Source organism: Melanostigma gelatinosum, assembly GCF_949748355.1.
Source record: "Melanostigma gelatinosum genome assembly, chromosome: 15".
Taxonomy (NCBI): Eukaryota; Metazoa; Chordata; class Actinopteri; order Perciformes; family Zoarcidae; genus Melanostigma; species Melanostigma gelatinosum.
The window spans coordinates 12,323,297-12,348,873 of NC_136648.1; the positions used below are offsets into that span (position 1 = coordinate 12,323,297).

Here is a 25,577-nt window from a genome sequence, read left to right on the forward strand (position 1 = left end):
CTAATGTATAATAGACCGCATATAGACCTACATACAGAAGATTGTCAAATCAACAAGCATCTTTCCATAACATACCAGTAAGTAAAAATAAACAACAGCTCAATTCACAAACTGATAACACTACTTAAAAAAAAAAACCTTTACCGTGCTACAAAGGTGGAAGTAAAGTAAAAGAATGAAAAAATGGAAATTCTAAGATTCTAGGAGGGAGTAGTGTAGAGAGAGCTCCACCGTGTATTGAGCTTGGCAGGCTGCAGCAGAGTGATTGAATGCCTGTGTGGAGAGGCAGCAGTGGTCGAAGAAGACTAATCAAATGAAGGGTGACGACATTGCAGCAGTGTATGGTCACGGCCAGCACCGAGCGGTGTGACGGCATAAAGACAGTAAAGCATCACCATCACATTGCAGCGCAGACATCACCGACGTAGAGCCACCTAACCGAGCTCATTCTCTCAATTTGCCCAGAAAGGAAACTTGTCGTCACTATGGATCCCTCAGGAGATGTTACTAAACGATGGGGAGACACAAAGAGGCTCCACCTTTTTTAATCAGTTTGCTCTCTATTTTTGTTCTCCTTGTGCGCACTCTTTTTTATTGTTTTAGCTGTTGCAGAACTGAAGCACATTTTGTCATTCCTCCATATAGTTTTGTTTGTGAACTGGAGGCAAATCTCCTACGCAGAAATAAATCAGCCTTGAATCCTCAAACAGCTCACATACGTCAGAGAAAAAAAACAACGCAAATTCGCTCCTGCTTCAGATTCCAATATTTGTGAGCAGATGGTCACTTCTTCTCACCTGTACAGACACACTAAAAGAGCATCGGTGTCAGAGACCAAGGAGCATGGACCAAGCTGCGTGATTAGTGTTTTTGTAATGGTTGGACAGATCTAGACTACAGCTGTTTACAGTCTTTATACTAAGCAAAGCTTTTCATCAAACTCTTGGCAAGAAGCCAAATAAGCGTATTTCCCAAAACTACCCCTTTACACCAGTCAGCAGAGCGATTCAACTCAAAATAAGGTGTTTGGGGAGCCACACAGATACAGAACCTGTTGATTATTATTTTCCAGTTTCAGCTGAAAAGGTCACGGGGGATATAATTTGCATTCTAACACAGACAACAGATCACATCAATTAACCCTGAAACAAAGGAGTGTTTTCCTTGCATTTCAGCTGTAAGCCCTTAATGCTCTGTGACATTTTGATTGCAAATGCGTCACGTGGGGATCGATACCTAACTACTTCCCTCGAGACAGCAGATCGATGATATTGTTTTGTACGTAATAAGCAGTGAAAATCTTCCAAAGCTCTTGTTATTGCTCAGTGACACCTGCGATGCCCACTCAAACCATTAACACCATTAAACCGTCCTGTGTGGTTTCCACTTTTCACAGCCAGCCTAATGAATGTGTGAATCAACATCTCAGCATCCTTTCTTACTGCACATACCCTCCAGGGTCTTCATTAGGCGCTCTGAAAAGAGATTTAAGTCCTGTCATTTGAAATGGGGAATCCCCAAAGAGCAAATATCCCGGGCAAGAAGACCAATGACATACGCACATATACGTACAACCACACACACACGACTCTCAACCTTATTAAACCCATTACATGTCTGCCCAGTGTGTGGGTCATGAGTCCCTCAGGTCGTGTGTGAGTGCAGAGAGAGAGAGAGCGTATGATAGGCATCAGAGCCACTGACGTCTGGAAGCTTGGGGTTATTACATCACTGAGGGCAGAGACGAACACACACACAGCGGCAGCAGAAGCAGCATCAGATAATCTAATCCGTGGAAATGAAAGAATTAATCATATACAATGAGAAAAATGTCTATCTAACGGTAGATTGTGGTGGATGTTGTGGCTCTTTGTCTCTGTCTGTGTTAGTGGATTCTTTTCCTCCTCTTATGAACCGATTGCTTCCGGGTATGTGTTAGTGTGTGTGTGTGTGTGTGTGTGTGTGTGTGTGTGCGTGTATGTCTATAGTATAAGCTGTTGTAAAGACTTAAAGTTTGCCAATAGGAATAAACTAGTAGGCCTGTACCATTAAGGAAGACACTATTACAGAATATGTATTTATTTATTTACTCTACGTCATATAACTTAATACCAGGTGTGGCCTTGTGTGTAACATGTTACAGCAGTATAGAGAACGGCACTGTTGTCTACGTATTTACAAAACACTTATTGGTAAACTACCTGCGTATCTTACATGTCTTTTTAGCTATCGATGGAATTCACAATACACATGTCATTATGTTACTGCTGACATTGAGAAACTGGCTCTTACTTAAATTCATCTGTTTTTTATGATTTGATGTTGTCCATAATGTCACCGTCTCTGGCCTGGCTGTTGTATTTTTTACTTGCTATCCATTTACAGCTGCAGAACTGCAACTTGCCAACGTGTTTTAGTACAGTGACTCACATCGACTCAAAGTGATGGTATGAAAACACCTGCGGACAGATTATCACAGTGCAAACAGTCAAACCTTCTATTTAGTGTCAACATATCTGCTTAAGAAGCGCCTGTTAGTGGGCATTGAATGCGGGGGATGCCCTGCAGGTGCAGTCTGAGGGCTCAGCTCAGGAGGTGCAGTTGGGGGGATTTGATCAGTTTTAATAAGGAGGTGCACCCTAGGGGCCCCATTGCACAGTGCAGCTTCATCTGAGAATTACTGAATTATGAATCATGATTACTCATGAAATTATAATATCTATGAGCCATAGGAACTTTCATAATGTATGATCCATTAAACAAACTCCAAAGGAATTGAAAAAGAGAAAAGATGGCATAATAAAAAGTTTAAAAAAGCGTAGCGCTTATGAAAAATATATGGGAAAGACAAACAGCAAATGGAACTCCTCTCTTCCCCAACACAACCTGTAAATGAAAGTTACGCAAGACTTGATGCCCTGAAATAAACCTGCTGGAGCTGAGATTCATTGCTGGAAAATCCAAATACTTCAAACGGTGAAAAGAAAGCATGGCACCTTTGTGGTGTTTTGTCCTTGTTAAACGTCGCCGGCTGTTTGGGCTGTCAGTGTTTTGTTCTGTGGGTGGATGGATGTTTATAAAGACCACACGTACATGGGCAGCCTTTCAATTCAAACTCCCTCTACTTTCTGCTCTACTTTGCTGTTGAGTTTGACTTATTTGAAATAGCCTAACAAAATGGATCACATCACCATCATTCTTGATGTTTCCTTGTCTTAGGCTTGCTGAAACTCTGCTTTAGTCTCAATAAAGATGTATGCATGTGACAAAAAACCTGGAGATCAAAACCAGCCCAGGGATAAAGACGTGGGGCTGTGACATAAATACATTCAATTAGTTTCATTTTGTTTGTCCCCAAGATTCCTCTTCTACAAAAGAGGCAAGTGGAGCTTTGTGGTCGATGTCATTCATTAAATAACGTGCGCACCTGCCAAGTATGCTCTGCTTCAACACAGTCCCACGGCAGTGGGTGAATCACTCACAACCAGCAATCTAATGGTTTGGTGTAAGGGACAAGCATGGTCCATATTTTTGTTGTCACTTGCAACATTACAAAACAAAATTGAGGTTTAGGCATCAAAACCAGTTCGGTTTAGCAAAAACAGAACAGCTGGGCTCAAAATAACAACGATACAACTAAATTAATGTTAGGGCGAGGCAACAATTGACATTGAGACACGTGGCGCCGAACACTTTTCTCGTGGTTGGTTGTCCAAAGTCTATGTTTGTGTCTATGTACACAAAAGCAGTAGATTACATCATGTGACAATTTCACACCCTGCCATGATACTGGGCTGTCTGTTTTGACATCATATTATACAAACAGTATGACGTCGACATATAAAACAATAAAAAATAGCACTAGAAATACATTTGGCGGTGCATTGTAAACATTTCTGAAGGTATGTATATTGACTGATGAGACAAAAACACTTGTAAATGGATCTTTTCATGCTTTATCAAACTATTTTGTCTGTGTCGTGCCACAACTTTAACAGGCCTACAGTATTGAATAATGGTCGAATAAATGTTGAGTGTGTGCGGTTTTAAACAGCAGTGACGACTGTCCTTGTTCGTGGTGCTGATTGTGTTGAAGGCGCTGACCTTGGTGCTGAAGTTTGGGATTTATGACATGCTGTCTTTACTTGTACTGGACAATATGTGGTTACACAGACTATTGCTTTTTGTTTTAGTTAACCTGCCGAGCCTATTGAATTACAGGCAGTTATACTATTGTACACTCTAACAGCATATCACATTATCTCAGTTGAACATTGAGACCCTCTTAGCCTATAAATCCTAAATATATGTTGTTGTTGTTTTTTTATGGACGGACTTTTAATGGTGAAGATAGAGCAAATGTATGCGGATTTCTTTCTTCTTTTTCTTTTTTTTAAACAAATGCAGGTGTTTAAAGTTGTCTGATCAGATGCTGACATTTGGGTCCTGTGTTTATTGAGTTAAGGCTGATATGGCGAGCAATGACAAGTGTTGAATATTGATTATTTGGCAGTAGGCTAATGTGATACTGAACACTGGGTCCCTGCGCTCACAGCACGCGCGTCACTCTCCTGACATCAGCAAACAGCTTAAATACCCGTAGCACCAACGGTGTCAACACAACCAGGCACACCTTCATGTGGGCTCAACGGGAGACAAACACTGCTGCAAACTAAACAGAAGAAGCACTTCGATGTAATGCACGTCATGCTCTCACAGGATAATTCGGGATGTAATGTTACAGCTCATGATTTATTTTGATAAGCGCTCTATATTTACACAGGAAGTGTTACATCGCGGAAAGTCCTCGCACTTCAACCCTTGTGCAGTGTTGGTTTAAATTATGATCAACGACACTCTTGCGTTTGGAGAACTGGACACGAATATTTCTGAGTCCCTGACGCCTCTCTCTCTCAGCCACAACCAAAGCGTGTTCCCTGCGCTCCGGCTGGAGTCCAAGTCTCTGGTCACTTCAGCCACGATGTTCGGCGTGGGTGTCCTAGGGAACATCATCGCCATCGTCGTGCTGTGTATCTCCAAAAAGGAGCAGAAAGAAACCACCTTCTACACGCTGGTCTGCGGGATGGCCATCACGGATCTGTTGGGAACATGCTTCACCAGCCCGGTGGTGATCGCCACATATGTGGCCAACCGCTGGCCAGGAGGAGTGCTGCTCTGCCACTTCTTCTCCTTCTCCATGCTCTTCTTCGGTTCAGCCGGGATGTCAATCCTGTGCGCCATGGCCGTGGAACGATACTTGGCCATAAACCATGCGTATTTCTACTCCCAGCACATAGACCGGACAATGGCGCGCTTTGCGCTGCTGGTCACCTACCTGGCTAACATTTTACTTTGCATTTTGCCCAGTTTTGGCTTCGGACAGCACGTCAGGCACTTTCCCGGGACTTGGTGCTTTCTGGACTGGAGGGCGATGGATCCACTTGGAGCCTGCTACTCCTTCTTGTACGCCGGCGTGATGCTGGTGCTGATCGCAGTGACAGTTTTGTGTAATTTGGCAGTGTGCAGGTCGCTGGTGGGGATGAACCAGACGACCGGGATAGTCAGGACGGAGTCCTGTGAGCAGGGAGGATCACGTCGCCGCTTCCCCCGGCTGCCGTCGGTCACCTCAGCGGCGGAGATTCAAATGGTCTGGCTTCTGATCTTCATGACTATCGTTTTCCTGGTCTGCTCCATCCCTTTAGTGGTAAGGACAACCGGTTATTTTATTACAACTGCCTATTCTATTACGATACTTGCGCAATGTGCGTGCCAAATCCTTTTTATTATTCTATTGTACTCTACTCTATTGTATTTGTTATCAAAACACCTTTCTTACACATTCCCTGTCCATGTTTCTATCCGACAGGTGCGAATCTTCGTCAACCAGCTGTACGACCCTGCTTACGTCTCTGCTGGGGGGAAGCCTGACTACCGGGGCGACATGTTGGCGATCCGCTTCGCCTCATTCAACCCCATATTAGACCCCTGGGTGTACATTTTGTGCCGGAAGAACCTGCTGCTTAAAGGCTGCGAGAAGCTGAAGAGGACAGTGACCCGCGTTAAAGACGGTCGTGGTGACAACATCGGTTGGGTAGGAGGTCAACACTCCCCTCCGTCTTTAAACAGTAATGACACCAGCTACGCGTCATTACGCACAGCCTGCTACAGGAACGACGTGGAACTCCGGGTGACCATCAAGAATACATCTTTTACAGACTTTGCGAGGAGGCAAGCATGGGAGTACGACACCACCCGGGTCAACTTCCACCCGTTCAGCGTCGAGTCCACCGCGATCCTCGGGTGTGAAGAGGAAGCAGCAGCTAGTTCAAAACAGGAGGTGGCGCTCAAGTCGTCTCCAGGACGCAGCGAAACGCCGCTGCTGTCCGCGCACGTTAGAAAAGTGGACATTGTCACCTGCACGTTCAGCACACCGAGTTCATGTCAGTCAGCGAAATGCCTTTGATAAACAAGTGTTAGCTGCCAACATCTGTTTAAAATGTCTTCAGAGTCGGCCAGCTGTTCCATCTGCACAGAAAACGTTTTAATTCAACTGTGAGTAAAACCACCGGTGCTAGTGATACAATCCACACTGGATCCCTTCGATGATTCTTAACCACCTAAGGGCCATGTCAGCTTTACAAAAAAGAATACCCACAAACGACCATATCAATAAGAACACTCACCGACTGTTACCTTGAATCTTTGTTTTCCTCGCATGCCTCCGCGATGAACGGAGAATCAAAAACGGGAGAGAAGTCTAGTGATTTGAAGCAAATGGAGACCAGGTTTAATAACTTTAAAACAATATCAAACAATCGTTTACAAACTCCCACACAACTGGTGAAGTATAATCCAAGTCTCCTTTATTTAGTCGGAGGCTCGCTAACTACTTCCCAAACACACGCATCTTCGCGAAAACCTTTTTGAAACACTTCCGTGCAAGTCCGGGGTCTTTTCTCCGTATTATGAGTCTCTGTTCACCGTGGAGGCATGCAAGGAAAAGCATCAATTCAAGGTAACACGTGGTGAGTAATTGACTATTATAAATGGTAATGTTGTGGCTGAGGTATTCCTTTGAATGAAACTACTTTTCAGTCAACAGCACTCGGTCATCATACATCCCTCTTGCCGCACAAAGCTCTCTAAATTGAAGCTTTGTTTTAAGGTCAAGTGTTCCAGTTGAGGATGTGCACTTCCTGCATCTTTTTCATGTCAACCAGAATATGTCTCCATTCAGGTGAGGTGCAGAAAAACACATCTACCCCCCAACCTACTACAGCTTTAAACTGTATGTACAATTGTATGTACAGTGAACTTAAATCTGACCTTTAGCCACAATTGTAGTGGAGTCTGGTTTGCTTCATAACAAGACTTCTGCTGAAAGGACACAGAGAATTGTGATCATTTCCAAACATGGAAATAGAATCATACCCCATGGGTACAAATAAAGGGTGTGACACTCGGAAGAGTTTGATACACTGTATGAATCCATATGTGCCATTCACAATATACATATGTATATATTCATTATGTGTTGTTGTTACATTTGATTTGATACTTTAAACAAATCTAAGTGCTGCTAATGTACTCTGTGTTGCATGATGCAGAGAAAACTGAATGTAGACCTTTTGAAACTAATTAAATCTTGTTTTATATTGCACAATTACAGCCATTATGAACATATCACCATTTTAAAGAAAGAAAAAAGAGATACTGTTGCTGTAAGCTATATGACCTTTGGTGTTTGCTGCATGTGTTGTTTGATCCGTGCAGAAAAATAAAAAAAACACAGAAGACAGCACACCGCTGCATTTGACCTGTTCTGCTGGTTCAAAAGCAGGAAATGATCTTTTAAAGCATAAAGACATTCTCGGTTGAGCAGACAGGCGGCAGGCGAACGACGCCACCCAGGGCACAGGTTCACATTTTAATGTTTATTTTAGACCAGCAGGTGGCTCTATGACATAATAAGTCCCCTTTAAATTGAACTGAGAAAGGTAGTGGCTGATCCTGCTCACATGAAAATAAAATCATTGTGGCAGTTAAAAGTCTTCAAGTGAAGCAAACAGTGGTAACAAGATGTATATTAAAAAAAACTTTATTCTCTTAGAGGATAATGCCATACAAAAATAAAGAAAACTTTTTATAATAATAATAATAATGTGACATACAGGGAGCGTTTAACTGAATGGAAATCACCACTTTAAGATGAAAAACAATGAGGTCCTGCAGTGTAAATGTTTGTTCTTGTTTGCTGTACATCCACTCTGAACATTGAGCCTGACTGATGGGGAGAAGGTGATATCATTACCCTGCTGTCAGACTTACGTATGTGAGGTGCTCTTGAGAAAACAACATGTATTAGATGTACCACATCATTTCAATGTCGGTCAATTTGTTTCTGCTGATCTGTTATAAGGATTTTTTTAAAGTGTCTGTGATCGCATGTAAGACAGAATGTAAGCTTTTGGATTGCTGTTGTTTTTTTAATCTTTTATAAAATCACAAGTCTATTGCATCCAATCTAATTCTGCCCAGAACCATCTGTCCAGTCCAGGTTTATGAGGTGTTGGATAAATGTGGAAATGCACCTTTAAAAAAAACATACGTACTGTATCCAAGCAGAAGTAACATGAAATGTAAATCGGCAATAAATAGATATTTATCTACAATATAGAGTTAATAAAACAGCTCTCATATGAAGCTATAATAAATAAATAATTTATCAGAAATAAATATATGTTACTTTTATACAGTAATACATGAAGATGCATGGCATCCATTTGGCTGAGTTCACCTGAACATAGAAACGGTATAATGCAATGTCCCTGTTTTTATGTGACAAAAATGATATACTTTTGGGAGGAGCTGATGTCACTGTGAGTAAGTAGTGAACATCATATCAGTCTTTTCTTTTGACAGAATATAAAGGCAGTGCCAGTCCTTTAATTGCGTCTTCCCCTTCATATCTCTTGAGCTTCCGCCTTCAGGCCTCGTCCATTTAAAAGCAGAGCAGTCGTGTTGACTGGTCTGGAGTGTCCTGCATTCAGCTGAAAACAATGAACTCTTGGAAGACGCAACAATAAATCCAGGCTGTGATTCCCTGATGACTTCCCCCTCACTCTCTGATTTTGACCATTGACATCAATCGTCCAGCTGCACCCAGACCCTCGTCCTCCTCAACAGGAGATACGCCACAGGAAGCCAACAAGTGGCCTCCGTCACTTCCTTGCTCTGTGTGTGTAACAGCGGCGCCCTCTGGCTTTTCCCTGTACCCGGACTGTCCACACCCTGAGCCTCTTGACTCCTCTCTGTTCAGGATGTGCGACACCCCTCCCAGTCACCTTCTCCCTCGTTCACGCCTTCAGCCCATACACATGCAGCTGGCTGCTGATAACGACTGGATAGTCCTCCACGTGGTCTGGGCGTCCATGAAGGAAACCGGCTCGTACCGGTCGGGCCGGCAGCAGGGGTGGCTGATGACCTTGCGGGCGGTGCGCTGGGGCAGCGAGCCGTTCTCCAGCAGCGCCTTCAGTGCCAGGTCGTAGTTTGTTCTTGAAGACTGGCAGGAGCCAACGCAAAACTTGAAGAGGACAATCTCATCCGAGTCAAACCCCAGGCCCAGGTCCCGAACCTTCATCTCTTTCTTCTCCACACGGCAGTCCCTGCTGCTTTGCTTCGGCTGTCTGCTCTTACCTTTACCCTTTCTATTTACTCTCCCTGTCTCTTCCTCTTCCTTCTTCCTCTTCTTCTTTTTCTTTGGTGAACCCTTGGGTTGAGGTTCTGAGGGGTCAGAGGAGCGGGGGGAGCGCCCCGCCCAGCGACTACTGGGATGGTCATCCACCTCGTCTATTACAAAGGGGTCTAAAATGGAGAAAAAAAAGGCAGAGAGAGAGTTACATGAAAAGGAATACTTATACAGGAAATTATGAGCAATAACATGCAAATGATCCTGCTAAATCTAAAATGTCACGTCTACCTTTTGACTTAAAAAGACTTGTCGCCCGTTAAATCTCATGCAAATATATATTTAATGATTGAAATACAGAGCAGATCCCCGGACTCATTCCCTCTTTCCACTCTAACACTGTGTGGTGAAGCAGATGTGCTGTAAATTACACTTCCACAAGAGCATTAGTACCATGTAGAGTGTGCCAAGTAGAGTAAGGTTCACTGTCGTCTTCCTGCTCCTCGTCCTCCACCACCTCTGGCAGCGTCACAGGAAGCTCTCTCTCCTCCTGGCCTGCCAGCAGGCCCACAGCAGGGCCCGCGTCTGATCCCACACCAGCAGAACCAGCTTTCATATGAGCTCCTTCCACTTGAGGCAGCAGAGAGAGCAGCACCCAGAGCAGCACCTACAGGAGACCGAAGTCACATGTTAGCTGGCAAAAGGTATTGTTTTTAGTACTTTATAAAAGTGATAATTCTTTCATCTGTGATAATTGATTTTTAGGGCGACAATTTGTGAACATGATATATTCTCACCTTGTAAAGCTGACATGATGAAACTGTTAAGCAATTGAGTGTTTACATGTCCAGCAGGCGTAGAGCTACATCAGCATTTTCTTTCTTTTCTAACGTTTAATACAGAAATCTTGATTTGTGCCGCTTCAAATGGATTTATAAAGACACATCGTACTAAAATACTGAAGTTATAACAGTTCTGCTGTCTAGATTGTCATATTTAGCAAACAAGATATCACGTGTTAACTACAGAGCTTTAGAGGTGCTGGCAGTCGTATTTTCATCTGCATTTGAACAGAGCTAGACTCGCTGTGTTTTTGCTGAGCTAAGCACCCGCTGACTGACATGACAGTGATATCGCTCTCATGTAGTTGAGCAACAAAGCGAATAAACGTTGTTGCCAAAATGTAAAAAGTATTCTTTGAAATAGATTTTTGGGGACGCATTGTTCTCAGCTATTTCTAGAAAGTTAAGAATCACAGAGTGGTGTTCAGCTCTGCTGCTCTTTCAAAGAAAATATCAATGGTCTGTTTGGTCTTCTGCTCTCGTGGTAACCATGTACTTAATAACAAAACTAAGTTGACAAAGTGCTTTGCAGATATAAAAACAACTAATACTTATATGAGAACATACGAGCTACAGCAGTACTTTGTGTTCGGCCTATTTCATCACAGGAGATTTCACTTACTCTTCCACAGTACTAAGTCTTTCTGCGCTGGATCAATCTTCGTCCACTGGCTTAGAATTTATCAATGAAAGCTTCGACGATGCCATGGTTTTATGGAAAGCTTAGTTCTGAGCCTTTGTGGGGATGGATTTCATTAACAATTTATACCTACACATAACTCATCCTCTGGTTATGATTGTTTGTAGCAATGGTGATTTCATTATGAGGCAGAACGGCAAATACGAAGAGTGAGAGAAAGATGGAGATGATGAAGAGATGGAAAGTACAGAAAGTGACAGAAGAAAAAGCAGAGGAGGAAGTAGAAGGAGAGGAAATGTTGAGGTTACTTTCTCGACGTCTGTTTCTGACAAACCTTGGCTTTTGCTGACATTACACAGGTAATCTCCTGTCTAGCCTTCCTCCGAACTCTCCATCGGGTCCCACCTGTAGAAAGAGAGAAAGAGAGGAACGTAAGAACAAGAACAAGGCTTCACTCTGTCGACTTTGCTCCTCCCAGAACTTCCCTTGAAAAGGTTAACATAAACTAAAGGCACAACATGCGGGCAATATGATGTCTTCACATTCACAACAATCCAGATACTGTAAAAAACAAAAACAGCCCAGCCTGTCACATAAATCACGTCCTGAATGCACGAGGCCGCCGTGTTTGTTGCTGCTTCAGTAAAAGATCAGTGTTTGCTGGCAGCAAGCGTGGCCAGTGTCGGCTTGTCGGTTCATACATCCATGCAAACGGCCCTGGTCCGGCAACAAAAGGCAGCATCTGCGATATACACTTGTCAAAGGCATTCTTCAGGGTTATTCCTGTGGCAGAGGTACAAGCAGGGGGAACCAGGCATAGCGAGAGCACTTCGCGGAGGTCCCAGACAAACAAAACACACACACAAATGCAGGACAGGTGATAAGAAGTGTCACGGAGGCAGATGTTTATATATAGTACGTGCAGTTTTGAGGATTGCGCCGGCGGCAGAGCAACCACACATCCCATAACATGAGGTCATGAGGGTGTTTTATGGCCCCCAAAATGCTCAGCTCACTTTATACGTTTCTCATCTATCTCGCATCAGCTCGACAGAAAAGTATTACGACAGGCCAAGTCGCAGGATCGCGAAGTTTTTAAGGATACATCCTCTGGACACAATGAACATCCGTACAAAACGACATGGCGATGTTTGTTGAGATATTTCAGTCTGGACCACTGTGACGGCGATGCAGCCTGTAAACACGGCCATTGCTGGCTATATTTCAGTGAATCATTCATTCCAGTGGTTACCGACCTTTTTGGCCGGTGACCCCTTAAAATGGAAATGTTTACTTCTCCTCATCACCGGTTGCATAAAGTCTGTGTACTGGTTGTGACCAGTTCAATCAATGTCTTTTCTTTTTCATTTGAATGCTTTCTAGAAGGCTGTAGAGAAATCAAATTGGTGTTGCAAGTTCTCTTTCTCCTGTAAAGTGCTTCTGTTTTGAAAAATGCGACGCAAATTAAGTTAGCCTGCTTGCTCACCAATCAACTCAACAATTCTGCAATAATGTCTGACGTCTTTAAATCTGCCATGAACCATTTCTTTTGGAAACAACCATCTGCCCACAGACACTTCCACCATCTTTGGAACCACATCTGTCATCTGTAAGATGCTTTGTATAACCTTTGCGCTGAACTACAGCAACACTGGGCGGCCGTAGTAACGTATTCAAGCATGTATTTGTAGATCTCGCCGACACGTAGTGTACCATGTTTATATAACAGTCAAAAACAATCCTCGCAGTTCTGTCTGTGCAATGAGACGGAAGACTGACAAAAGGTTACAGATCACAGGTGACGATAAGACCTGTTGCAATCCATGCGCGTTGCAGCTGAAGCGATCCAGTCGAGGTTGAACAAAGTTACAGACACTGAGGAGGGGGAGAGGGAGGGGAGAAAAAGTGGGCATAAATCAGCCTAACAGACAGAGTGCACGCCACCGCTGCAACCTAAAACCAAACTGCACCGACTCCTCCATCTCCCTTCGTCTCTGAGCTGATTTAAAACCTATCAGCAGTGCGAGGCGCGACAGAAGGATGAAGGTCCTGGCTGAGTCTACGGAGAGGTGCCATTCTGAGTCCTTAACACCACAGCTGGGAGTGTTTAGCCCCTTTTAGATCAGCGAGCTGGGAGTCTACGTGGGCCTGTCTGCTGGTTCATTTCACTCCGGCACTCTGGAGCTGTTTACAGCCCGACGCCTCCAGCCTTTTCTGGGATGAGGTGGGTGGGGAAGCCGAGGTCCTGAAGAGCTCCAGACTGACACGAGACTACTGATGGTGTCTACACAGTTTCAGGTCCAACGGCGTGCATGCGTGCGTTTCTATGTGCTTAGAAAGCTGAGCACGTGTTTCTTCCTTGTTTGGCTGATTAAAGCCTTCGGTTTGTCCATCAGGCTGGATGTCTGCAGCAGGGAGAGTTCTTGTCTCCTTCCATTTGCATTGTTGGTCCTCTGCGCTCCAGTTGTTGTTCACAGTCAGTTAAGTGGGAAAGCCCTCCCGAAGCAACTACAACCCATAAATCAGCTATTTCCAGAGTTTATTCTGCTGCTCTGAATTGCTTTTACAAATGCTTGGACAGGATGGATGTGGATTTAGTTTGAGGGATATCTATGAGGTAAAAGAACAGGGTATCCGCCTGTCAGCACAAAAGTAACAACTTCACAGAATATCATGAACACGAGCACCAGTTTTCACTAAAGCAGGGATGTTAAGCGAGCACTTGGACCTTCATCTTACAACCATCATCTGACATTCACCTTAAGCAATAAATACATATTTGGACAAAATTGAGACCAGTATATGTGGTAGAAATGTGGGATTTTTTTGGGTGGGGGGGGGGGACCATACGGTGACCAGTCGTCATGGTTTGTCCTGGATTGTACCTGTTTCAAGCTGGGTGTCCCGAGTCCCTTGGTTTTCAACATGCACTACCAATTAGTCACAGTTTTCACCACAATTGATATAATTATTTAAAAGGTTTTCAGCGTTTGCGTCGACGTTTATCATGTTCACTCATTGTTACCTAATTTTAAAAAAGCAATGCACCACGCGTCTGAATTGAACACTGCTTTGTCAGCTGTCCACGTCCTTCCGCGGGGCAAACACTGATGATCTGAAACGGGTGACTCAGGAGGAGAAGTCTTTATTATATCCTATTAATTCATTTATAGACCACAGAGAGATCTGTGCTGATTTGCTTTAAAAAATAATATCTGGCAGAGAATTAGTCACAGTCGGCCATTTAGCCAGCAGCCTGCGCTTGGGCACACTGACAAATACTTTGGTACCTGACACTCTATAATTATTTTACAACAATGCAATTATTTTGTTTTGCGTTCAATAATGTGGCAGTTAAACTAAACTATGTGTTGGAGGATTCTGGAATCCTGCGCTGAAATAATTGTCCCCCATTCAGATGAAAATGCTGTTGGTGCGTGAATAAGCGCATAAGTATGCACAAAAGTGTGGTAAGTTTAAGGGTCCCAGTTTAGGGGTTCGAAAATATGACATTGACCTAAAGTAGGATCGAATCGTTGCAAAATTGTGTGGCATGCAATAGTGTGCTGGCGTTACCTTTTTCTTTATCAGCCAAGAAAAACACCACACAGAGGTAGAAACCAATAACTGCCAGCTGATAAACAACTAGCTGATGAGTTAGCCTGAGCTAAAGCTAATTCACCCACAATGTCAGGCTTCCTGTAATAACAAAAAGATGCTCCAATATATTGATTCAAGTTTTTTGGATCACATTTCATAATCAAATGGAGAAAAAAGTAACATAAACTAAACCTGCTGAAAACTAGCAGCAGTGATATTCCCATGATTTGTTGTGGTTATGCTTCATCACAAGTCAAAATGTATTTCATTCAAGATTCATTCATTAAGCTTATTAGTTTAAAAACACATTTCTCTTGTGCACTTTAGATTGTCCAAACATAGATCTAAAGGTTTTTTGTTTTATGTCACAATAATTCCGTACATATCTTTTGCTAAGTAACTTCAAACTGTTTTTCTCAACTTCACAGTGACTGCTCTCTGCCTTTTTTAGGCTGTATGAAGAATGCATTAATTCCATGTATATTACCATCAAAGATAAATAATTCAGACTCTTATTAATACTGCTATTTTCAACAGAGAAACATCTATGCTAGGAAAATAAGCAGTGCGAATTAACAAACGTGTTTCCGATTGGTGATCTTGGTGCCTACTGTATACCATTACATCCTCAGACTTGAGCTTTGCCCACAGAGGCTCCATAAACCTCTCGCGTTGTAAAAAAAAGAAATGCAGAAAGAAAGAAAGAAAGAAAGAAAGCTCCAAGCTCTGCGGCGTTTCGCCTCCCTCTAAAAGCCAAACTTCTCTGATAATGACCTCCTATTAGAGACACACTGTTCTCTGCCGTGGGCGCGTGCACATGCACGAAATGATCTGACCTCCAGCTTTAACCTGTCACTGCCGCGGCGCCTGATTGCAGGAGCGAGGAGAAAAACAAGAGTACAGTAAATCACCTCTGGCTCAATAAAAGACACCTGCAGTGTAAGAGGAGATGCAGGAGAGAAAGGCAGAACACCAGGAGAGCCGTCTGATCACTACCAGACACTGAGAAACCTGCGGAGGTCCCACAAAACGTGATGATATCTGCTGTACTTACATGTGCTGCAAAGCTCTGCATATATGCATCCAGAGTGTGAAAACGTGTTGTGAAGCTTTGCTTTAATCTTGCTTGCAAAGTTCCATTGACAGTGGTCCATTCACAGTGTAACCTTGAATTCTGACTTGTTGAATGCTTTTTATCCTTATCCGACGGAGGAAAACATATTTATTGCATTATGGTAAGTAGGCGTTTTTAAAACATTACTCTGTTGTTAAGGAGTCATATTCTCCTGCACTTTCTTCTTAATCCCATCCTACTGTTTCTCCTTTCCATCATGCTTCATACACATCGAATGTCTTTTTCTCATGTTTAATGTGCTAAAACAATTTCACTGCAGCGGTTAAGGACAGCATGCCTTAACTGTGCGAGGCCGCCACAAAGTCAAAGGAGAAAAAGCTAGAGGAGGAGCGATATGGAAAGAAGGAGATTATAATAATTTGAATAAATCACATGATAAGAGGAGAATTAAAAAATAGAAAATGGGTTAATGTCCAGGGGAGGGAAAAATGAGAAAAAGATAATTGAACCATTGAATGGGAGAAGTCTTAGATAAAGTGAACAAAGGGAAGCGAGGGAATGACAAAATGAGAGCGCAGAAAGAGAGCGCAGACTGAAGCCCGGTCAGTCTGTAATCCCATAATCCCTGGCAGGCAGGCAGGCAGGATGTAATTGCTCGTTAGTGCCAGTTTCCACTCTGAGGCCTGTCACTGCTTTAAAACCACAGAGCGCCGGCGAAATGAGAAACAGATAGCAGGTCCCATGCCTCGGTTCAGATGGGTGGGGAGGCCCCCCACCCGAAACACCCACATATGTGCACACATGTGCTGTTTCTGCTTCCTCTTTTCTCGTAATCCTTTCTCATAAAAACACACAAGATACACACCATCTTTGTCACTTTCTCACACTGATTTAGCATTACATTACAGTCATTTAGCAGACGCTTTTATCCAAAGCGACTTACAATAAGTCGTGTCTTAGCACGCGCACACACACATACATGGGGAGAGGGCTAATCAGAGGTGTGGACACTACACAGCCTGGAGGATGATGGTGAAGAGAGGAATGAATCTGTATGACTTCACTCCTCTCTGTGTTTCTCCCACCAAGAGGTTTCATTATCTGACTGACAATATCTGAGCCTGTAGGTGTCTGAGATTCTTTCAGGCCAGTATGAGACAGAAAACATGCAGGGAGAGAAACTCTGAGAGGAATAATCTGTCAGGAGCAGGGTGACTGGCAGTGAGCTGGGTTTGACTCCATCTATTAATGACGGTCTGTCGGTTGACCCATTTGGTCCAGACGGATATCTCAGCGACGATTGGACGGATTGCCTTGACATTTTGCACAGATGTTCAAAGTCCCCAGAGGATAAATCTTACTGACCTTTGTGATCCCCTGACTTTTGGTCTTTCTATCACCACCATCAGGTCAATATTTCAATTCATCCCATGTTTTAGTTTAAAATCACACAGCAGCTAAATGAAACCTCAGCATTGTCGTTGTGAGCGTGTTTGCATGCTGAAGTTAGCATTTAGCTCAACCACCGCTGATCCTACACACAGCTTCACAGAGACGCTAGCATGGCAGTAGACTCTTCTTATTGTTGAGACTAATCGTCAGATGGCTGAAAATTACAAATTACTTTTACAATTAATTAAACGTTTTATTAATTTATCCACCAATAATAAGTCAAACGTTCCACTTACAGTTTCTAAAATGTGAGGATTGGCTGCTTTATAATATTGTAAATGACAAAAAAAAATCTTTGGACGATCTCAACTTAATGATTCATCAAAATTGTAGTCGTACAAACATTATTTTATAAGTGATGAGCCATGAATCATTCGCAGAGCCAGATTCAATTCATATCAATATTTAAAGCTGCTGTCGTCAATATTTCTTGAATAAACCATGGATCAAATGACCACAAATAATTGGGAAGAGGGAGAAAGATCATCGAACTCTACGGTTCCCCTCAGCTCTACGGAGCGTTTTAATGTCTTTAAGCACATTGTTTTGCTTTAAAGGCCACTCTACTGTTCTGGTTCCCTCTCACCGCTCTCGTCAGCCTGTTTCTTTTCCGGCTGCAGCAGGCAGCCATTTTCAATGATCAGACATCGGAAGAAACTAGCTGGTGAACATAATGGAGCATTTAGCAGGTAAAGACCCAGATATTTCCCTCATGAGAGGATGAAGACCAATATAGAGCAAAAGGAAAGTAAATATTGAATTTACATTTATCAGGTAGTCCGACACACAACTCCAAATGACTGTTCACCATATCAACTTCATGACATGATGAGATGTCGATGATGTTAGCCAAACAAAGAAATAAAATGAATGCAGATTTAAGATACATTCTCAATATTATGGTGATTATTTAGCTGATTATCTTATTATGTGCAGGGATAACGAGCCACAGATTATGCAGAACAATAGATCTTTCAAGCTTTCCTTGTCGGGTTAAACAGTCCAACCTGGACCTCGTTAAAAGTACCAATTAGAGGCAAACTTATTGGTTGCCGAATGACAAACCTGAGTGATCAGTGATTTACTCGACTGACCCTGCAGCTTTCTCCCCACACCAAAGAGAGGAGATCTGGAGAAACGTGTCTGATGGTTTTCAGTGGGATAAAGGAAGTGATTTTAGTGGTGAACATTGCGTTTGAAGAGTAGCAGTTCTGGTTTAACGCCCTCACGCGTGCAAGTTCAAGTTGCCAAAAGGTGCTTTGGAGTGTTACTGACCGATATATAACAGGACTGGCCATGTATTTGCCAACTAAATAGAGTTGTAAGAAATTATAGTATCTTGATTTAGCTGCTCAGATATCTTAGACAGTCACCTGATGTTTCCAGCTGGCTGGTTTCTGATATATGCACCTTAAACTCTTCCTTTGTGTTTATACATTTCTGATCTTATACATGCTTTAGCCTACTAATCACTACTTCTTTGGTACATTTGCCAAATAATAGCCGTTACTGTTGTTACTGTGTCGCCTCCCACCAGGAGCTCTGGCTTCCCTCTATGCATCCCATGACTGTTTCCATCAACCTGTCAATAACATTTGAATTAAACAAAAGTTAAACTGAACTCCAGTCATTCTTCCAACAATGCAGAACTCAAAGTGGCTTAGAGTCCCTGTCACATAATAATTTAGGGGATACTATGTGATCAGCTTGTTTTGTTACTGATTTGTGATGAGAAAATAAATGGATAAGTAGTGTATTACAGCATGAACAGCTGTAGTTAAAGCATGTTATACTTATTTGAATAGCTTACTCATAACATGTTTTTTAATGGTTATGATACGGTGCTCACCTAAGACGGTATATTCGGCTCGCTCAGTAATTTGTTTTAAAGCTGCGTTAATCAATATCTTTATATTAACAATGGATTAAAGCACTAAGTGTAAAGTGTAAAGCGTCTCAAACCCGACTCTGTAGTTTCCCTCTCGGCTCCATGCTGAGCATTTAAGCGTCTTTTATATCACTGTGTTGGTTTCAGGCCCCAAAATGTTACTGTTTTGGTTCTCTCAACGCTCTCACCAGCCTCATTTAACAGCCTGCAGCTGTTCCTCTGTCCTACCTGCACAACACCAAACTGCAGACACAGTTAGTGACAAGCTGTTGAACATAGTGGAGCAATTAGCAGCTTAAGAGACAGATATGTGGAGGTGGAGACAAAAAACAGAGCTATAAGGAGAATGGAAACTGGATTTACATTTTTCATTTTGACACAAACATGACTGCAAATGCTCTGCATCTGCTAGATGTAGGTAACCAATTGGTTCCTAACACGGTTGTGAAAATACGAAAATAAGACAAAGTTGTTGTACACTACAATTGTGCTTCAATGCACAAACAAAAATTCGTTTTCTGAACTGAAACTGAAAGCAAGGAATTTGTCATGAACCCGCTGTCGATTTTCCACATCAGCTGTAACTTCACCAAAGACCTCTACAAGATTAAGCGTACAGTGCAGTTAGCACTGATTAGCCACATAGAAACACAGTGCAACAGAGTTATAAGTCTTGTGACCCAATCAGCTGTTAGACGGGCCACCATCAGTTTTCCCATGAGTGCCGAGATAAAGACAGCCTCCTGATGCGACACATCTGTGTCCTCACCGTCTCGCTCTTCCTCACTTTGTTTCCCCAGTGTGACCCTAACAACCCAAATTCCTGCCTGATTAAGTTGGTTTTACAAGGGAACCACACACAGAGCGCTTGGGTGAGCCTCACCTTAAATGGGAACACAATTTAGCCGAGTTGGAGCGATGATCAGAGGGTAGGCTTTCACTTTCCGGTGGTTGTGAAAGTGATGCCGCATAAAAAGGCCGCAGAGACGACAGAGGGAAAGAATGGAGAGGGATACACAACCACACATCAAACACAGAAAACTGCCTTTCTGTCTCTTCCTGCCTATTTCTTTCAAACACACTTTGTAAAACTGAAATACCCACAACAAAGTGGCTTTACTCGCACACACACACACAGAGAATCCCTCACCTTTCATAGAAAACCACATATACACAGATACCCACTGAAATCCCCTCTCCCACCCTCACGACCTTTTCCTGCTCCCATCTCATGTTGTTATTTCTCCAAATTAAGCCCACACTGAGCCGGGAGTAGCACTCAGAAACGTGGCCATCTGTGACGCGCGCACGCGCACACGCACACACACACACACACACACACACACACACACACACACACACACACACACACACACACACACACACACACACACACACGTCATTATTAGTGTGTCTTGTGGGTGAACCAGCGCTCTCCAAAGTGTTTCCGTGTCGCCCGCTCGCGCCCCAGACAGACTGGGTTTAATGACCTGGCCTGATAGTTCAAAGCAGCCCTCAGACGCTATGATTAATGAATCTGACCTGCTAATTTCAGAAGAATACAGCTTATTGTGTTAAAAAACGCTCTCACAGACACAAACACAGAGCTGGGCCAGTTAACATTCTTCTGCGTTTTGAGAAAAACTTGATTCAAGGAGGGAGATTTGACGATAAGCACAGGAGTTTGCTTTACGTTTCATCAGCGGCTCCACAAGTATTAACTGCTGCTTTGTTCCAAATAATCTCAGCTGTTTGAACTTGAAGAAGCCAAAATGCTGAACAACAACAAAACAATTCAAGATCAGAGACAGAAATAATTCCCTCTGTGTACTTACACAAGATTGTCCACCGCTACAAAAAGCGAGGACCTAGAAAACATAAGTAGCATGGGAGACATTTGTCTGAAGGAATACATCTAACAAATTGAAATTCCTTTTTGTCAGATCATGCCTCCTTCAATTTGCCCTGAAGGAATCACTGTGGTTCGCTGCGTACTCTAAGCACTTCCAGATTGGAGTTGCCCTGTGGCACTTCAGGTTGCATAATCAATCTCTCTCACTGCACTCTGTCCATTAGTGCTGGGACAAAACAACCAGAGTAACGTTACACACCGAGGCTGAGCCACAGCTGAGGATGAGGCTCCCCGCGCAGCGCACACGTCTGTCTTTATTGACAGATCACTCACCTGAAAGGATCGCGCGCTCCTTTATAACTGAATATTTAAGGAGCAAAGTGCTTGAATCTGTTGCTTGTCGGATTGAAAGCTGTCATTGTGTTTGATGATGCGCCTTAACATTTTGTGCCTGTAAGCAAACCGTTCATTTCACCATTTCCATTATTACGGTCAGTCCTACTTTTTCTTTTGGAGACACTTCTGTTGTCTTTGTTCCATCTTTTTACAGAGAAATTACAGTTATAATACAAGATTCAGAACTGAAAATCGTGTCTGCTAACAATCTATGAAGTGCAATGAGAATGACTGATCCTGAAATGTACACATCCATCAGCTGGGAAAAAACAAAAACGGTAAAAAAAAAAAAAAAGGCAACTTGCTAAACATTGAAAGTACACTGTAATGATGGTTTGGTTGTTTTTCTGTAGATTAATTAGATGGCAACACATTCATTTGTGCTTTTATAATCTCATAATCCACACACAGGGGGAACAGATCCAGATTGCATATTTTGTGCTTGCTTCCTATTTAAATAGGGACGTTGAACAAAGAACAGTATCGATTACAACAAGTGAGGTGCCTTTGGCCTTGGCTAGGAAACAATATTACAGACACATAGCATTATTAGGCTGTGAAGCTTCAGAAAAGCATCAGTTATGTTCAATGTGATTCTCATGCTGGTTGAATACTAAGGGTTTTGAGTGTCATTTGGCAGGGTAACCTATTTATTTATTTATTTATCTTTCTTACGCATTTGTTGTGGCCATTCAAGAATTTGGTTCAATGAAAACAAGGTCAGCCAAAAGATGCAATATTATTTAGTTCTACATATTCTTCTTTATCGTTTTTGGAATATTTAATGAGCTCTAAGAGTAACTGAATTTGTTGTTACTTTCTGCTTTTTTTCCAATTCATTCCCCTTGGTTATAGGGTGAGGTACATGTTGTGTTTTTCTTAGCAAATTTGATGGGAAAGATGCAATTTTCTGGGTTTTAATTTGAATATGGCTCAGAGTCTTTAAGGAAACACATGAAAGTAATATTTGAAAGCTTAGTGTGTAATGAAGACCACTGGACGAGGACGACAAACAGCCTGTTTTCAACCACAATGGCTCTAAACATCTTTATGAGGATGCTTCTGTATAAATAAGTGGTTATAAGAATAACTTATTTGGTCATGTCAATCACGAGTGGTCAACCAACTCTCTGTGCGTCTGACTATCAACACAGAACACCATGAGAGCAAGAAAGAGTCAAACCCATAACACCAGCAAACGGCACGCTAGCTCTCGTAAAAACCTCATGCCAGTTAAAACAAAACAGACCACACATCAGGAGGCTGCTGGTAGAGAGAACACGCCGGCCCGCTGTACCTGACCCTCGGCAGGGCCGCTGACCCCGTGACCTTTGACTGGAGGAAGTGAAAGCTGTGGCAGCGTGACGGGGGAGTGCGAGATGCCTGAAGCAGAGGCGATGTTCTCATGTTCAGCCTGAGAACAAACGGGCGATTTTGAACGACATGAGTAAAGAAAAACAAGGTTGTTTCACGACATGTTTTCGCACATTTTACAGGCATTGAGTGGGGGACGCCTGCTGGGGATGTGTGACATGTCTCAAGTGATGCCAAAGCTCCCACCAACACACTCACAGAATCCCAAAGTACAGCAGCTTTGAGAGGAAGAGACGAGAAAAAAAAAGATAAAAAGCAGGATTTAATTAACTCTGAACATCAGAGGCCTGCCGTCCTCCGACTGAGCCTTGTCTGCGTGCATGAGTGACATTGTATGTACATGACTCAGTGAGTCAGTGGGCCATTGAGTCAGAGAGAAAGCATGAAAGTTCAATGATGCATCATGCAGTGTCATTTACATATTTTGGAGGACAAATTGCACATTTTGGGACGGAAAGTGTAGCTGTGGGTGTGCCAATAAAACAGAGTTCAGAGTGGGTTCATGTTCACAAAGCTGAAGCAATCAAAAGTTTCATCTGAAACTGCAAAGAAATGTGTTCGACTTCCAGCACGTCAAAACACCTGAAGCTGAACTGAAAGACTTGGTCTGCCACTGATCCCCTCAGAGGTACTGGAGAGGAAGGACATGGATGCTGCTGAAAGATGCGTGTAAGTGTGTGTGTGTGTGTGTGTGTGTGTGTGTGTGTGTGTCCAGCACTTTGATATTTAGATTTCCAGCCCACCACAGAGGAGGGTCACACTGGAAGACTTCCCGACTGCCACAGTTTCCTCCTCATCCATAAAAGCGCGCGCACACACGCACACACACACACACACGCACACACGCACACACACACGCACACACGCACACGCACACACAGCACAACGTCACAGTCACTTTGATTCATATTTGTCCACCTCCCGGCACCTTGTAAACACGTCAGACCATGAATCACAAAACTTCACTTCATAAAACTCTGAGAACAAACACCTCCTCCATCCTCCTCCCAGACTGCATTTCACAAACGCTCCCGATAATCACTAAATTAAGTCCAGGTCACAATGACGCCCAGAGTCAGAGGAGCCTAAAACAGCTGGCAGGTGCGTGAGGGAGGTTTGGAGCTCAGCAAAAAGCCGCTGATGTGAAAAGAAATCAAAGATCAAACAGCCATGTCAGTGTTGTCACAGCAAACATAAAGACAAGAAGAGCGCAGGTCTGGTTTCACAGCAACGCATAAAGATATCAAACAACATTCTTCGAAACAGTATTGTCTTATATCGCGATAGACAAGTTAACAGAATCTGAATGTCGCCTTACCAGCTGCCCTGTGCGCATTCTGCTCCAAGTGCGCGCAGGAGGGGACAGGAGAGCCGCTTCTTCCACGCTGGGCGCAGCTCATGTTGTTGGCTATCCATACGCTGCGATGTGCCATGTTTTACACCTTATTGTCACGGCTCGTAAGTGTTCAGAGCAGGCTGTCTCCAATGAGGCTGAAGCAAACATGAAGAATCCATCTAAAGCGGTTCTGCTTCAACGCAAGAGGCGCCTCCTCCTCCTTTTTGTATGCGGCCGCAATCCTTTTTTTCTGGCCCGTCTCCTGTCACGGTTTCATGCAGAGTCTCAGCAGCCTGGACAAAAACAGAGAGTGGTGAATACAGACTGCCGGCCTGCGAGCTAAAGTCATACTATCCATCTCTCGAGTTCTATACTTTAAAAGCTTGAGAGGAATATTCATAACAAATGTCCAACAAATATCCTGAAGCAAGTGTTTAAAAAAAATGAGATGCTTCTGTGTAAAATGAACCCCAGCTCATTTTCTTCATCTTTCACTTCCTATGTTCAAGAAAATCCGAAAATATGTCCAACTCGAATGGAAATGAATGAAGTAGTCTCAAACGTATTTATTTTTAATCTATGTGCATTTTAAGAAAAAAACACGAGACCAAATGACTGTTAAAAGGGACATTTGCAGAGACGGAAGGCAATCCAGGGCAAGAGAATACACTTATATAAAAGCTAGTTAGGTAGAAGTTTGTTTGCAGTGACATAAACACTGCAACACGGCGACCGAGAGAGAAGGAGAGACAGTCAAACAGTTAGAAGTGTAAAACATGTTTGTCCTCAATGTGCTACTCGTGCTGTCTACCGGCTGACTCACGTCCAACCATCGTTTAATGAAATGAAGCCAGTTTTTCAGGCATGACTCCCCTCTTCCTACCTCCAGTAACCTGTTCAGTCTTGCCTCCAAACAGCTTGTATGGTTATTGAGTAAATAACACCGCGGGAAATTTCTCACAACATGTTCTGCGTCACTTTAAAGTGAAGTCAAGGTCGATAGAGTGTCACAACGCCAGAGGAGACAGTGCGCGGTCTCCTAATTTAGGACGAAAGTCTTGTTTCCTTCTTGTTTTACGCGCCAGCTTGTCTTAAAAGAGGATTGAACGTGAAGAAAAAGCGCAGCTCTGTCGGTCAAAATGTTTCTTAGACATAACAAGTCCATGCGTCACGCTTTTTACGCAGCTACAGTCCGCGTCTCCAAGTAAGCTTCTGTTTTTTTTTCTTTTTTCAGTAAAACTCTCTTACTGTGGTCTCAGGTATCCAGTTATCAGAGACTGTGCCGCTCCGGTGTCTTCTCAGGACTCTACCACACAGCGACTAAACAGTCTACAATGCCTCGCAGGACTGGAGGCTATGCGTAAAAACAGCGCGCCGCTCTGCCTGTCAGATATTTTGTGAAACCGGAGCGCGGTGGCCGCTCTACAAAGTGCT

At 43.1% G+C, this 25,577-nt stretch overlaps 2 protein-coding genes across 2 annotated transcripts; one reads left to right on the top strand and one right to left on the bottom strand.

The window, feature by feature from the left end:
- Positions 1-4,843: 4,843 nt before the first annotated feature.
- ptger4c (prostaglandin E receptor 4 (subtype EP4) c) lies at positions 4,844-6,463 on the top strand (the record flags this gene model as incomplete). Its single annotated transcript, XM_079285320.1, has 2 exons — positions 4,844-5,704; positions 5,867-6,463. 2 exons carry the CDS (start codon positions 4,844-4,846, stop codon positions 6,461-6,463), a joined length of 1,458 nt encoding a protein of 485 aa, XP_079141446.1.
- A 2,901-nt stretch (positions 6,464-9,364) lies between these two features.
- Positions 9,365-24,240, bottom strand: LOC306789808 (uncharacterized protein; the record flags this gene model as incomplete). Its single annotated transcript, XM_079285877.1, has 6 exons — positions 9,365-9,864; positions 10,142-10,355; positions 11,505-11,575; positions 22,736-22,847; positions 23,006-23,025; positions 24,126-24,240. 6 exons carry the CDS (start codon positions 24,238-24,240, stop codon positions 9,365-9,367), a joined length of 1,032 nt encoding a protein of 343 aa, XP_079142003.1.
- Between the last annotated feature and the right edge of the window lie 1,337 nt (positions 24,241-25,577).